The sequence below is a fragment of the Salmo salar genome, chromosome 05 (assembly GCF_965601325.2).
Source record: "Salmo salar chromosome 05, fSalSal1, whole genome shotgun sequence".
NCBI lineage: Eukaryota > Metazoa > Chordata > Actinopteri > Salmoniformes > Salmonidae > Salmo > Salmo salar.
The window spans coordinates 88,376,318-88,391,668 of NC_138295.1; the positions used below are offsets into that span (position 1 = coordinate 88,376,318).

Here is a 15,351-nt window from a genome sequence, read left to right on the forward strand (position 1 = left end):
CCTAGGTCCTGGCAGAGTTGTGCAGTCTCAGGACAACTGAGCATTGGAGGAATACGCAGATTTAAAAAGGAGTCTGTAATTTGCTTTCTAATGATCATGATCTTTTCCTCAAAGAAGTTAACGAATTTATCACTGCTGAAGCGAAAGCCATCCTCTCTCGGGGAATGCTGGTTTTTAGTTAGCTTTGCGACAGTATCAAAAAGAAATGTAGGATTGTTCTTATTTTCCTCAATTAAGTTGGAAAAATAGGATGATCGAGCAGCAGTGAGGGCTCTTCGATACTGCACGGTACTGTCTTTCCAAGCTAGTCGGAAGACTTCCAGTTTGGTGTGGCGCCATTTCCGTTCCAATTTTCTAGATGCTGGCTTCAGAGCTCGGGTATTTTCTGTATACCAGCGAGCTAGTTTCTTATGACAAATGTTTTTTGTTTTTAGGGGTTCGACTGCATCTAGGTTATTGCGCAAGGTTAAATTGAGTTCCTCAGTTAGGTGGTTAACTGATTTTTGTACTCTGACGTCCTTGGGTAGGCGGACGGAGTCTGGAAGGGCATCTAGGAATCTTTGGGTTGTCTGAGAATTTATAGCACAACTTTTGATGATCCTTGGTTGGGGTCTGAGCAGATTATTTGTTGCAATTGCAAACGTAATAAAATGGTGGTCCGATAGTCCAGGATTATGAGGAAAAACATTAAGATCCACAACATTTATTCCATGGGACAAAACTAGGTCCAGAGAATGACTGTGGCAGTGAGTAGGTCCGGAGACATGTTGGACAAAACCCACTGAGTCAATGATGGCTCCGAAAGCCTTTTGGAGTGGGTCTGTGGACTTTTCCATGTGAATATTAAAGTCACCAAAAATGTGAATATTATCTGCTATGACTGCAAGATCCGATAGGAATTCAGGGAACTCAGTGAGGAACGCTGTATATGGCGCAGGAGGCCTGTAAGCAGTAGCTATAAAAAGTGATTGAGTAGGCTGCATAGATTTCATGACTAGAAGTTCAAAAGATTTAAACGTCAGGGTTTTTTTTGTAAATTGAAATTTGCTATCATAAATGTTAGCAACACAAGAGGTCAGTGAACAGTAATAAGGGCCAGTTTCGCAGACACAGATTAAGCCTAGTCCTGGACTAAACAACACAGTCAATGGAGAATCTCTATTGAAATAGCTTTGTATTCCAGGACTAAACGTATTGTCTGGGAAACTGGCCCTGATGGTGTGTAGTCGCGATCTTCAGAGAAATGTCCTTTATGCTGATAGGAAATGTCTAGTCATCTAGGCAGCATAACATAATTGACAATGATGAGTTTGCTGAATGTTTGTGCTGACATTGTTCCAGGGCTCAGTTTCAAGCTGTGTGAGGAGATCCGTGACACGTTTCCCGCCGGTCACATTTTGACTGTATCAGTGGCGCCGCACCAAAGTGAAGAGAGTCCCGTTCAACACTACAACACACTGCTGAGTTTAGCCTCACTGCAAAGGTCTTCTTTGAGTCAAAAGTAGCCTTCATTGCCCAATAATACTAAACACAAAATCAATACCAAATGTCTAGTTTTGAGTCAGCCCTGGGCCTGTATTCATAAAGCTTTAGTAGGACTGCTGATCTAGGATTAGGTCCTCCCTGTCCATAATAATCTGATTCAACATCAAATTATATTTTATTGGTCGCATACACATATTTAGTAGAGGTTATTGCGGGTGTAGGTAAATGCTTGTGTTCCTAGCTCCAAAAGTTCAGTAATATCTAGCTATTCACATCAATACACACAAATCTAAAATAATGGTATTAAGAAATGTATAAATATTAGGACGAGCAACGAGTCCGGAGTATAAATGTATGATGGCATTTAAAGACATTATGGACAGTATGTGGATAGAATATTTAGTATATCGAGAACATGTAGGATAGAATAGTGACTGATCTAAAAGGCAAAACTGATCCTTGATCAGCACTTTGAGAAGTTTTATGAATACGGGCCCTGGTCCTCTCCTGCCTGCAGGTCTGCTGACAGTGTGCTCCTGTTTCATAATGACCCGGTCCTGACCCCGAGCCCAGGCCCTACAGAGGGCGCTCATGACCACATCATCCTCTCTCTCTCTCTGTTGTTCCACCAGCAGCAGAATCCCTCTCTGTGATGAATACACACATCGCCTCATGCATGGCTAGACTGCTGCTGCCTGTCCACAGCCTCACCACAGTCAGGTAGGTACCCATAGTCAGACACTAGGTTTTGTATCCCAAATGGCACCCTATTCCCTATATTATGCACTACTTTTGACCATAGCCCTTGACAAAAGTAGTGCACTATGTAGGGAATAGGGTTCCATTTGGGATGCACCCCAAGGACAATGACTACATTATGATAGAAGGGCAATATGTTCTACTCTGCTGACCATAGCATTTTGTTGCTACTGCCTTGTATTAAATACATGTCAATTTAATTGTCCCTCAGTGTAAATTGCTGATGTTGGTGGTTTCTCCAGTGGCCTGAGTTTAGGAGTGGAGCCCTGGGAACTGATTAGGTCTGTGTGCCCTTTACCTGCAGCCAAACTCCTATACCCCTCAGGCTTGTTCCAGATGTGCCATTACAAACGCTTGTATGATGTCGATCTGATAGACTTATTGTAAAATCTCATGTCTTTATTACATTGTAATTGCATGTGTAAGTACAGTGTTTGGATGGATCAGTTGAATTGTTTAATACATAGGGAATTGCTGTCCTCTCAGCGAAAGTGTTTGTTTATGTCCGAATGGCACCCTTCTATTTATAGTGGACTACTTTTGACTAGTGCCCCCACAGGTCTTTGGTCAAAAGTAGTGCACTACTGTCATAGGAATTTTCTATCCTAATGATAATAATTAACAATCAATAAGCTTTGACTAATCCCCAAGGTTTGTAAGACAATGGGTTAATAATTAGGCAAGGACTCAGCTTTCTGCAAAAGGTTTGTACGGTTTATTCAGAGAACGTTCTGCCCAACATTAACAAAGAAGTTCATTTTATCCTCTCTCTCCGCTTACGCACACACCTCCACACCAAAAGTAGATAACCTCCGCACACACAAACAGTAGGTGAACAGTATCCCTCCCCGGACTTCCCACCACTGTTAATCACTACCCAGCGCTGCCTGTTCCTTTCCCCCGAGATTAGGAGAACCTTGAAGGCTACTCCCGGTATCTCACACACACATGTCTACAGCTCCCTTAGGCCCACTGAACACACACGCACACACACATTTCTCTCCTTTCCGGGTCTCTACTAGACCTTTTGGAACTAACATTCAGTACTTTAATTATTCATTATCCATGCTACATAACTACTAATTAATAATGGATTATTGATTAATTTACCTTTATTAGATAATTCTCTTATCAACTACACAGGGAGTAGGGTGCCATTTGGGACTTAACCTGTATGAATTGTGATGCCTCCCCCACTTCAGTGAGAAGACTCGCTGGGAATCCTTGGCCAGCTGCACCCTCCAGCCTGTTCCTCAGCTTTCCCCCACAGGGAAATCTGGATCCTTTGTCAAACTATTGTCCAGATTCAACTCCAATTGCCGTTTTTAAGATCAATGGTGATTTTTTTTATGGCAAATTTGCCCTGAAATCAATAGGCCTGTGTTTGGAAATCTCTCACACCGAAGTCATAGACTGTTCTCTCTGCTACCTCATGGCAAGTGGTACCAATGCACCAAGTCTGGAACCAACAGCACCCTGAACAGCTTCTACCCCCAAGCCATAAGACTGCTAAATAGCTAATCAAATGGCTCCCTGCAGTGACCCTATTTTGCACTGACTCTATGCACACATACTGGACTCTACCCACACACTCACACATACTTACACTGACACCCTAATGCACACACACACACACACATGCGCTGTTGCTACTGTCTTATCTATCCTGTTGCCTAGTAACGTGACCCCAACCTATATGTACAGTACATAGTAGAGGTCGACCGATTAATCGGAATGGCCGATTAATTCGGGCCGATTTCACGTTTTCATAACAATCGGAAATCGGTATTTTTGGACACCGATTTGGCCGATTTATTTATTTTTATTTTTACACCTTTATTTAACTAGGCAAGTCAGTTAAAAACTCATTCTTATTTTCTATGACGGCCTAGGAACGGTGGGTTAACTGCCTTGTTCAGGGGCAGAACAAAAGATTTTTACCTTGTCAGCTTAGGGATTCAATCTTGCAACCTTACGGTTAACTAGTCCAACGCTCTAACCACCTGCTTTACATTGCACTCCACGAGGAGCCTGCCTGTTACGCGAATGCAGTAAGAAGCCAAGGTAAGTTGCTAGCTAGCATTAAACTTATCTTATAAAAAACAATCAATCAATCATATAACTAGTTAACTACACATGGTTGATGATATTACTAGTTTATCTAGCCTGTCCTGCGTTGCATATAATCGCTTAGGTACACGTTGCTCCAACGTGTATCTAACCATAAACATCAATGCCTTTCTTAAAATCAATACTCAACTATATATTTTGAAACCTGCATATTTAGTTAATATTGCCTGCTAACATGAATTTCTTTTAACTAGGGAAAATGTGTCACTTCTCTTGTAACAGAGTCAGGGTATATGCAGCAGTTTGGGCTGCCTGGCTCGTTGTGAACTGTGTGAAGACTATTTCTTCCTAACAAAGACAGCCGACTTTGCCAAACGGGGGATGATTTAACAAAAGCGCAGTTGCGAAAAAAGCACAATCGTTGCACGAATGTACCTAACCATAAACACCAATGCCTTTCTTAAAATCAATACACAGAAGTATATATTTTTAAACCTGCATATTTAGCTAAAATAAATCCAGGTTAGCAGGCAATATTAACCAGGTGAAATTGTGTCACTTCTCTTGCGTTCATTGCACGTAGAGTCAGGGTATATGCAACAGTTTGGGCCGCCTGGCTCGTTGCGAACTAATTTGCCAGAATTGTACGTAATTATGACATAACATTGAAGGTTGTGCAATGTAACAGGAATATTTAGACTTATGGATGCCACCCGTTAGATAAAATACGGAACGGTTCCGTATTTCACTGAAAGAATAAACGTGATAGTTTCCGGATTCGACCATATTAATGACCTAAGGCTCGTATTTCTGTGTGTTTATTATATTATAATTAAGTCTATGATTTGATACAGCAGTCTGACTGAGCGATGGTAGGCACCAGCAGGCTCGTAAGCATTCATTCAAACAGCACTTTCGTGCGTTTTGCCAGCAGCTCTTCGCAATGCTTCAAGCATTGCGCTGTTTATGACTTCAAGCCTATCAACTGCCTAGATTAGGCTGGTGTAACCGATGTGAAATGGCTAGCTAGTTAGCGGGGTGCGTGCTAATAGCGTTTCAAACGTCACTCGCTCTGAGACTTAGAGTAGTTGTTCCCCTTGCTCTGCATGGGTAATGCTGCTTCGAGGGTGGCTGTTGTCGATGTGTTCCTGGTTCGAGCCCAGGTAGGAGTGAGGAGAGGGACGGAAGCTATACTGTTACACTGGCAATACTAAAGTGCCTATAAAGACTTCCAATAGTCAAATGTATATGAAATACAAATCGTATAGAGAAAAATAGTCCTATAATTCCTATAATAACTACAACCTAAAACTTCTTACCTGGGAATATTGAAGACTCATGTTAAAAGGAACCACCAGCTTTCATATGTTCTCATGTTCTGAGCAAGGAACTTAAACGTTAGCTTTCTTACATGGCATATATTGCACTTTTACTTTCTTCTCCAACACTTTGTTTTTGCATTATTTAAACCAAATTGAACATGTTTCATTATTTATTTGAGGCCAAATTGATTTTATTGATTTATTAAGTTAAAATATGTTATTTCTACTCCCTGTAAATAGCCATGTTATTTTCTACTCCCTGTAAATAGCCATGTTATTTTCTACTCCCTGTAAATAGCCATGTTATTTTCTACTCTCTGTAAAGAGCGATGTTATTTTCTACTCCCTGTAAATAGCCATGTTATTATCTACTCTCTGTAAATAGCCATGTTATTTTCTACTCCCTGTAAATAGCCATGTTATTATCTACTCTCTGTAAATAGCCATGTTATTTTCTACTCTCTGTAAAGAGCCATGTTATTTTCTACTCTCTGTTTATAGCCATGTTATTTTCTACTCCCTGTATATAGATAACATGGCTACCTTCACTGTGTATTTATTTAATCCTTGTGTCACTATTTCTATTTATTTTTTATTTGTTTTTATCTTTTAACTCTGCATTGTTGGAAAAGGACACGTAAGCATTTCACTGTTGTTTACAGAGCATGTAAAATAATAAATGGATTAGATATCTTATCCCATCTTTATTTCCCTTAACTGTGCTCTCAGTATAGAAGCCTGGCAGTGTTGGCTGTGGCCAGAGGCAACAAGGATGGCTCTTTCCTCATGTCCAATGCACTTCAGAAGTTGAAAAAAGGGCAGCGATGTGTCTCTTGGAACCCTTTTCCCCTTGACCACTGGACTGGTGAGCAATATGCCTGTCATGATACAAATGAGATATATGATTGGAAGATGCTATGTAACATAAAGAAGTACCATAGATTTGAGATGACACACGAGCCACGATAACATCAGAGTCCTGTTTTATGAAGTGGGATGTTTATTTAAGGCACCCGCTCTCAGTTGAATGCATTCAGTTGTACAACTGACTTGGTATCCCCTGGGGATATTGCATCAGAATAGAAGGTTCTGGATAATATGAGCCTTTGATTGAATTAACTGAGAGAAGAAATGTATTTGATTAAATAAAAATGTATATCCTAAAATAGTTGTCTGATTTAACCCTTATCAATTAGTGAGGTTTTTTTCTTCGTGTTTGATTCCAGACCCTTTGAACAAGGTGGGAGACGCCCCTTCCTCTCGCCTCCTCAGTGTCTGCTCCAATCACAGCAGTGTTTCCTGCCTGCTCGGCCACGTTGTGCAGCGTGCTGTGGAGATGCTGAAAGCAAGGGCCTACCTGCACTGGTACCAGCACTATGGTGTGGAGGAGCAGGACTTTCAGCAGGCTTTGGACGCATGCTCAGCTGTCATGCAGGAATATAACACTCAGTGACATCCTGTTAGGGCTGCTAATAAAAAGTCAAGCAGCTGTCTGTCATATATGTCTGAAGAATGATGGCAGTGTTGGAATGGAAACCAGTCATAAGGTCAACTTAACACTTGTGTGAAGTGAACATGATGAAGCACTATGGACTTCAATTCAGAGCCATAGAAGTAGGTTATGGCTTTGCTTCAATGGTCATTGTACAGTCAAATATTCCCAATTGTTTTTTTTAATAGTTTTTTAAATCCTTTTTCCTGTCTCAGGTGTTGGATGATATTAAATATTTAATTTGTAATAAAATGTGTATTTCAGATGTCTCACAAATGAATAGCCCATAAAGTAAACCATCTCCCCCAAAGGACATGGGCGGAACAATCTCCATATTTTGTTCTTCAGTCACTCTGAGAATGTGCTGTGGCGGGCAGGCCGCAAGCAATGTTGGCAGTTGAGGAATGTTGGGACAGGGATACAGAAAGGTGGATTTCTGAGGAGGAATTTGAGGGAGATGGCGATAAAAAATGGAGATTGGGTGTTGAAGAAGGTTGGTGTCAAGTGTGAACAGAGTGAGCTGCGTTCTGGAGTGTGTTATTTCATAGTTGTGATGGCTTCCCTATTATTCTACAATGTAGAAAATAGTAAAAATAAAGAAAACCCCTTGAATGAGCAGGTGTGTCCAAATTTGGACTGGTACGTGTGTGTGTGTGTGTGTGTGTGTGTGTGTATATATATATAAACACACACTACCGCAAAGTAGGTGGCGGCATGCACAAACAAAATGTGTGAACGCCATGATGCCGAAGAAGAAGAAGAAGAAGAAGAAGAAGAAGAAGAAATGACATGCGAGATCTGCTTACTTCACCCTCTAGGCTTCCGTATTTCTAAACGTGTTTGAAACTCGAAGGGCAAAATATATTCTTTCCTGCCATCCTTTAGTTTTTTTTGTCAAATTTTATAAGAAATAACTTTTTCTCTCGCTGCCTGTGTAAGTTCTCTCTTAGGTATGACTCTTGGGATGGAATTATCATGCTAGCGTAGCGTTATTTTACGAGTAGCCAGGCTGCAAGGCCCTGCTAGCTAGCGTTGTTAGCTACGCTAGCTGCCATGTAGCTAGCTAACGTTAAATTGCGACGTTTTTATAATAATTCAGTTTTTAGTGTTGTATGGTGTATTTTGCTTGTGCATTTTCTTAGGTAAATAAAACGCTGACAATGTGGGTGTTAAGCTGTGAACTAACCGGCTAGCATACACAGTGGCTAGCTAGCTAACGTTAGGAACCCTGCTATGGTGGGCTGTGTGCTAGTTTCCTCAAGTAATGGCATAACTTTTGGTTTTTCTAGCTAGTTTCGCGTATCCTGATTGTTCTAGCCAGATGTGTGTCTTGCACTGGTTGCTTTGTGACGGTTCTCTTCTCTCCATTTAACTTGGCTTAAATGAAATGTCGCCGTCCAATTATGTTAATGGTCGATGATTATGAAACCCTGAATCACAGTGTGCGACTGGGAATGGACATTTTTATATCGCGCGCCGTAAAAAGTCCTCTATCTAGTTTACGCAAATTATATTTTTAAATGTGTCAGTATATGTTTGCGTTAAATCGACCAATGGCCTGTGTGTGCTCGACATTAAATGTATTTTGTGGCATGACGTTGTTTTGACTAGTATCAGTCACAGTAGGGTACCAAGTTTAGCTCTGCTGGGTGCGGGCTGTTTCTTTTTGATTTGTGCAGCAGAACGACCAATCATGCTCAAGTATGCCAGCTATTACTCTTATGCCTATGGTGCATTTCCAATAGACTTTACCCCGGTGTTTGGACTGAAGTCATAAGACTTGTTTTTTCCACCTCTGAGGCCTGGCCCCAAAAAATCTAAAGGTCTTGGGCCGTGAACCTACTCAGACTTGGGACCAGACCTGGGAAAGTTTGACTTGTTTTTTCCGAACATGGTTAACACACCTCACGAAGTAACTGTTCCAAGTCCTTAGCCGTAGTGATGGAAACACGTTCCTTATTAGTAATACACCAGGGTGTATGGACTGGAGTAACAACACTGCCGTATTGGAAAAGCCCATATCTGACTCTCTGTGGACTGATGCATATCAAAGAAAAGGATTAAAGGCACGGACAGAAAGCACGGGGTGGCACAATTCTATCCAGGCGGAGCGGTCGGTGGTTCTCGTGCACATGGAAGCCGCTCAGCCAGAGAAAATAGGATTCTGCTCTTATTTTTCAAGGGGTGCCGTTGTTCACCAATCACAGTAGAACATGTAGCCTGCGTGGTGATACATCAACACTTACGTCCAACAGCGGGATCAGCTAACTTGCCTGCTGGCAAACACTTGTCAGTTTAGAGTCACGTTTAACAATACCATTCCCCCCCCCCCCCCTAATCCATTTTTGGATTTATCGTTTCTGTTGCGTGTAAATACTTTTTTATGAATGCTTATGGCGTTATAGCGTTTCTTCATTCGTACGTCGATAATGTTTATTTCGTTGCTATGGTCACAGTCTTTGGAACAGCTGCCGGAGACACTATCCGCTTTGATTTCAGGGACAAGTGGTGTACTCAGAGGGGTACTAGGCCATATTCCGCTGTCCGAAAAGTGCTTAACTATGTCCATGGCTAATGTCATGCCCATCTTTATCAATGATGGTGTATGGTATGTCGAGATGTAGGCCTAATGATTGATGGGTTATTGCTAGATATTAAGTATCTACAGAAATTGGTTAATGCTGTGCCTTTCGGTTTTTTGTGGTTTGGGTATTCTGATGGTCTGAATACATGCCTGTTTCTGATATAGATTGGAGAGTTTCTGGCAAATACACGATTTCATTCCAGGGACGCAGAGAAGAAATACACTATATATACAAAAGTATGTGGATGCACCTTCAAATTAGTGGATAAAATCGAGCACATGGCCGAGCAGCCGCACACGAACCTAAGATCACCATGCGCAATGCCAAGTGTCGGCTGGAGTGGCGTAAAGCTCGCGGCTATTGGACTCTGGAGCAGTGGAAATGCTTCTCTGGCGCGATGAATCACGCTTCACCATCTGGCAGTCCGATGGACAAATCTGGGTTTGGCGGATGCCAGGAGAACCCTACCTGCCTCATTGCATAGTGCCAACTATAAAGTTTTGGGGGAGGAGGAATAATGGTCTGGGGGCTGTTTTTCATGGTTCGGGCTAGGTCTCTTAGTTCCAGGGAAGGGAAATCTTAACACTATAGCATATAATTTCATTCTAGATTATTCTGTGTTTCCAACTTTGTGGAAACAATTTGGGGAAGGCCCTTTCCTGTTTCAGCATGACAATGACCCTGTGCACAAAGTGAGGTCCATACAGAAATGGTTTGTCGTGTGGAAGAACTTGACTGGTCTGCACAGAGCCCTGACCTCAACACCGTTGAACACCTTTGGGATGAATTGGAAGGCAGACTGCGAGGCAATCCTAATTGCCCGACCTCACCAATGCTCTTGTGGCTGAATGCAAGCAATTCCCCGCAGAAATGTTCCAACATCTAGTGGAAATCCTTCCCAGAAGAGTGGAGGCTGTTATATCAGCAAAGGGGGGACCAACTCCATATTAATGCCTGTGGTTTTGGAATGACATGTTCGACGAGCAGAGCTCCACATACCTTTGGTCATGTAGTGTATATGTGACTTAACGAAGGAGAATATTGCATGAAACTTGTGAACCTTTTAACACTTGATCCAATTGAATAGTTGTAAAGTGAAGCCTGGAATCGTAGATTGGAAGCCTGCCATTATACTATGGTGAAGGCTCATACCTGATGCATTTAATGTATGCACAGCTGATTTGAGATGGAACAATCCGTGAAAGGGACATCCAGTTTAATGGTGGGAACTTTGTCACTCCTGGAGACGACATACTAATCTTTCAGATGTTAGAATCTCCGACCTACCGTTGTTGCCTGTAGGCCTGTACATTTTTTTATGGTGTTTCCATTTTGTAGTGGCCTAAGTGTCGTATTGGGACCTTCAGATTTGTGCACAGCGTAATCCTTTCAGAACGTTTTCAGTTGCTGTTTTCATTCTCAAGGTGTCACCTGTTTTGGTGATGTTATAGTGGAATGGTCTGGAGAGCATTGGTGAGCTGGACACAGGACTGTTCTGCAATAATGCTATTATGTACCCCTCTGTCTACAGGTGCTGTTGTTTGTGCTGTTGTCGGAATGGCGGTGGTCATCCGTTTACAGGGGCTCAGAATCACTGCAGGTTCTGAGGACGTTCGCAATTTCTTCACTGGCCTCAAAATCCCAGATGGTGGGGTGCACATTATTGGTGGGGTGCGTGAGGAGGCTTTCATAATCTTTGCTTCCGATGAAGACGCGAGGCGGGCGATGACCCGTTCGGAGGGATCCATCAAAGGTTCTCCGGTTCGCTTACGGCTGAGCAGCAAGTCAGAAATGCAGGCTGTTCTCAAGCAAAGTATAAAACCTGAGGTGACCAAAAAGAGGCCGTATAAGGAAGGTTTCAGAAGACCGGAAAAAGAAGGCAGGAATGAGGAACCTGGAAGAAAAGAGCGCGTGGAGATGGGCAGTAGATCAGTGTCTTACAGTAACGTACGTAGTCACGCCCGAAAGCCTTCCTCACAGCCAAGCTGTCAAGATGACTTGTATTTGCTTATGCAAGGCATGCCTTTTGCTACGACCGAAGAGAATGTGAGAAATTTCTTTGACGGATTAGTGTTGGAGGACATTATTATGATGAGAAATGACCGCGGCCAACCAAATGGGAAAGGAATTGTCAAGTTCGAATCCAGACTGGATGCTAGAGAGGGTCTGAAAAGAGATCGGCATTACATTGGAGCGAGGTTTGTGGAACTCTATGCAAGCTCAGAAGAGCAGTGGTTTAAGGCAGGTGGTGGTGTGGAACCTGCTAAAGACAGCAGTGATAAGTTTAGAAGAGGGCCTTCGTCAGCTCACACTGAGAGGTATCCTCCAGACCGTGCTAGGTCTCGCTCACCAGTGGCCTACAGGTCTACAAAGTCCAATTCTCCTCCCAATGAGGAGTTCTGTGTCTTGGTGGAAAACCTTCCCTACTTAGTGGAGAAGAGGGACATAAAGGAGATCTTCCATCATGCAGACCTCAAGTACGATCAGATCCTTCACCTTCTTGACAGGTATGGATCAGAGACAAGCTCTGTATTTGTGCTGTTCAGAAGCCTGAGGGACTACTGTGCTGCCTTGACTCTTCACAAGCAGAAATTTCTCAAACGAATTGTGTACATCTCTCCTATCTCGAAAGAGAAAATGGTCGCCATGCTAGAATCTGGGGAAAATCCAATGGATGGTGCACCACCCTCTGAAAGGTCTTACAGCAGATCTCAGGAAAGGCTTCCAAGAGAGACCGAGAAGGATGCGTGTGAATCTGAGAAGATTTGCCTGTATGTGCGAAACCTGCCTTTCGACGTGCGCAAAGTTGAGATTGTGGACTTCTTCCTAGGCTTCAGGATCTCAGAGGAGGCTGTTGTTTTGCTGCTTGACCATGAGGGCAATGGGCTTGGAGAGGCTTTGGTGATCTTTCAGACTGAGGTGGAGGCTATGAGGGCACAGTCTCTGAATGGGCAAGAGTTTCTTGGAACAAATGTCATCCTGAAATGCATTTCTCTGGCTCAGATGCGTGAATTTGGTGTTGGTGAACCTGCAGTGACAGAGCAACAGATGGAGAGAAGCTCAGAGAGGTACTTGGCCAGGAACAGTGAGGCGATGTCCCATCTGTACACTGATTACAGGGTCAACCCTGATATAGGCCATCTTCCTATGAACGACCTGCAGGTTCATATTCATGGAGGCAGCAGTCTGGGTCTGAATTCTCACATGATGGAAAACCCTGTTCTGCTTGACAACAGGGGCAATGGCTCTGCTCATAGACATGGAGGCTATGGACCTTCTGCACCGCAGCAGTTTGATGGTCCAACATGCCTGAAACTGGTTAATCTGCCTTGGACTATCAGAATTGAAGAAATCTATGATTTTTGCTTTGGATATCGTGTAATTCCTGGATCGGTCTCATTGCAGTATGACAACAAAGGGATTCCCAAAGGCTCAGCAACGGTTGTTTTTGAATCTCGCTTGGAGGCGTTAATGGCAGTTGAGGAATTGAGTGGAAGACCAATAGGCAACAGAAAAGTAAAACTAGTTTTTGTGTGAAATTTGTCCTCCGTATAGAACATGAAAGAACCTTTTTGGGCTTTAAATTGTGACGTTTTAGGAAGAACAACTCGGACTGTATTTGGTTAGTTTGGTGGTTCCAACAGATGGCGACTGAACAATTTTTGATTTTAAAAATACTGTGTGTGTGTGTGTGTGTATAGCCTTCTACTCCATGTGTAACGGACAAACCTTTTGTCTGTTTTTTCCCCCTTAAAGAATAACAATTGTTTTTGTATTTTGCCCATCGCTTGCTTGCTATGTAGCCTGTTTCTGAAGCTTTTTCTTTTAGTGAAATTTGCCTGAAATTGTATTTTCTTTAACAGCTGGGTGAAGGTAGAACTTAATTTTGCAACTATTATTTGTTGAAATGTTTATTGCATTATATAGTGTAAAAGTTGTCCATTAAACTTAGTGGAAATTCTTTGATTAAAATGCATCATGTTATCGTCTTTGAAGATTGTCTAAGATGTTTTGTTGTATGATAAATACTGCATTGCCCATGGTCCTATATATATATTTTCCTGTGGTCAATCTGGTGGTCTTTGGGCTCAGAATGGCCTTGAATGCCATGTTATTTTGCTTTAGCTGGACACACACACTCAAATGGTTAAGTATCTATATATGTTAGGTATTCCCCAACTCATACGTCAAGTTATGCAGGATTTAACACAAGCAAAGGGTGCAACTCTGTCTGCATTAACTCCCTTTTTATTTTATTCTGATGCAGATGTATACATTTTGGTTGTCAGGAGCAGTGAGAATAAAATGTTTAGAATGCAGGAGACTTTCACACTTAACTGAGAATCTGTGAATTGCACCTACATTACTTCCAGCTACCCAATTTCCAGAAGTAACCAAGAGTTGGACTACGGTGCACCATGTTAACTATTCTCACAGAAATGGTTTTCCACTTTAAACCTTGAAGTAATAACTGGGTGGCCGGTAGCCTAGCGGTTAGAGCATTGGGCCAGTAATCAAAAGGTCACTGGTTCGAATACCTTGGAGAAGGGCCCTGAGAATAAGAATTGTCAAGAACTTCGGTTCATTCTGCTACCGCATGGCAAGCTTGGCCTCCCGAGTGGCGCAGCGGTCTAAGGAACTACATCTCAGTGCTTGAGGCATCACTACAGACACCAAGGTTTGAATCCAGGCTGTATCACACCCAGCCGTGATTGGAAGTCCCATGGGGCGGCGCATAATTGGACCAGCATCGTCCGGGTTTGGCCGGTGTAGGCCGTCATTGTAAATAAATATTTGTTCTTAACTGACTTGCCTAGTTAAAGGTTAAATATATATATTTTTAAAAGCTGTACCGGAGCGCCAAGAAGGGCACCAAAAGGCTCCTGAACAGCTTCTACCCCCAAGCCATAAGACTGCTGAGAAACTCGTACGAACACTTTCTCACATAGCACATGCTGCTGTAACTATATCCTGATCGCCTAGTCTCTTTTACCCCTACCTACATGTACATATTACCTCAACTACCTCGTACCCCTGCACATTGACTCGGTAACGATACTCCTTGTATATAATATATATATATATAGCCTCATTATTTTATTGCATTACTATTTACTTTTTTGTGCTAATCCCCCTTATTTTTTAACTCTGCATTGTTGGGAAAGGGATCGTAAGTAAGCATTTCACGATAAAGTCTACACCTATTGTATTCGGCGCATGTGATAAATACAATTTAGATTTTTGACAAGGTGTCGATGTGCCCTTGAGCAAGGCACTATACCTTAATTTGCTCCAAGGGCGCCGTACTACTATGGCTGACCCTCTAATACAACACATTTCACTGCAGCTATCCGGTATATGTGACCATTTGTTTTATTTTTTAAATCAAATGACTTGATATAAAGTCACCAAAAACACTCACAAACTTTTACAGATGCACAATCGAGAGCATCCTGTCGGGCTGTATCACCGCCTGGTACGGCAGCTGCTCCGCCCATAACCGGAAGGCTCTCCAGAGGGTAGTGAGGTCTGCACAACGCATCACCAGGTGCAAACTACCTGCCCAGGCCACCTACAGCACTCGATGTCACAGGAAGGCCAAAAAGATCATCAAGGACATCAACCACCCGAGCCACTG

General features: G+C 42.5%; 1 protein-coding gene and 1 long non-coding RNA gene across 3 annotated transcripts; both read left to right on the forward strand.

Moving 5' to 3' along the window:
• The first annotated feature begins 4,050 nt into the window (after window positions 1-4,050).
• Window positions 4,051-7,744, forward strand: LOC145879475 (uncharacterized). The gene is made up of 2 exons (XR_014392269.1): window positions 4,051-6,501; window positions 6,863-7,744. It is a non-coding gene; the product is annotated as an uncharacterized LOC145879475 (long non-coding RNA).
• A 155-nt stretch (window positions 7,745-7,899) lies between these two features.
• On the forward strand, window positions 7,900-13,708 carry LOC123743060 (RNA-binding protein 12B). Of its 2 annotated transcripts, none has more exons than XM_082975889.1 (2): window positions 7,900-8,062; window positions 11,245-13,708. In XM_082975889.1, the coding sequence occupies exon 2, from the start codon at window positions 11,271-11,273 to the stop codon at window positions 13,248-13,250; it is 1,980 nt and encodes a 659-aa protein (XP_082832015.1). In that variant the 5' UTR covers window positions 7,900-8,062; window positions 11,245-11,270; the 3' UTR covers window positions 13,251-13,708. The 2 variants fall into 2 exon arrangements, with proteins under 2 accessions (XP_082832015.1, XP_082832016.1); XM_082975890.1 differs by having other exon boundaries at window positions 7,915-8,078.
• The last annotated feature ends 1,643 nt before the right edge of the window (window positions 13,709-15,351 follow it).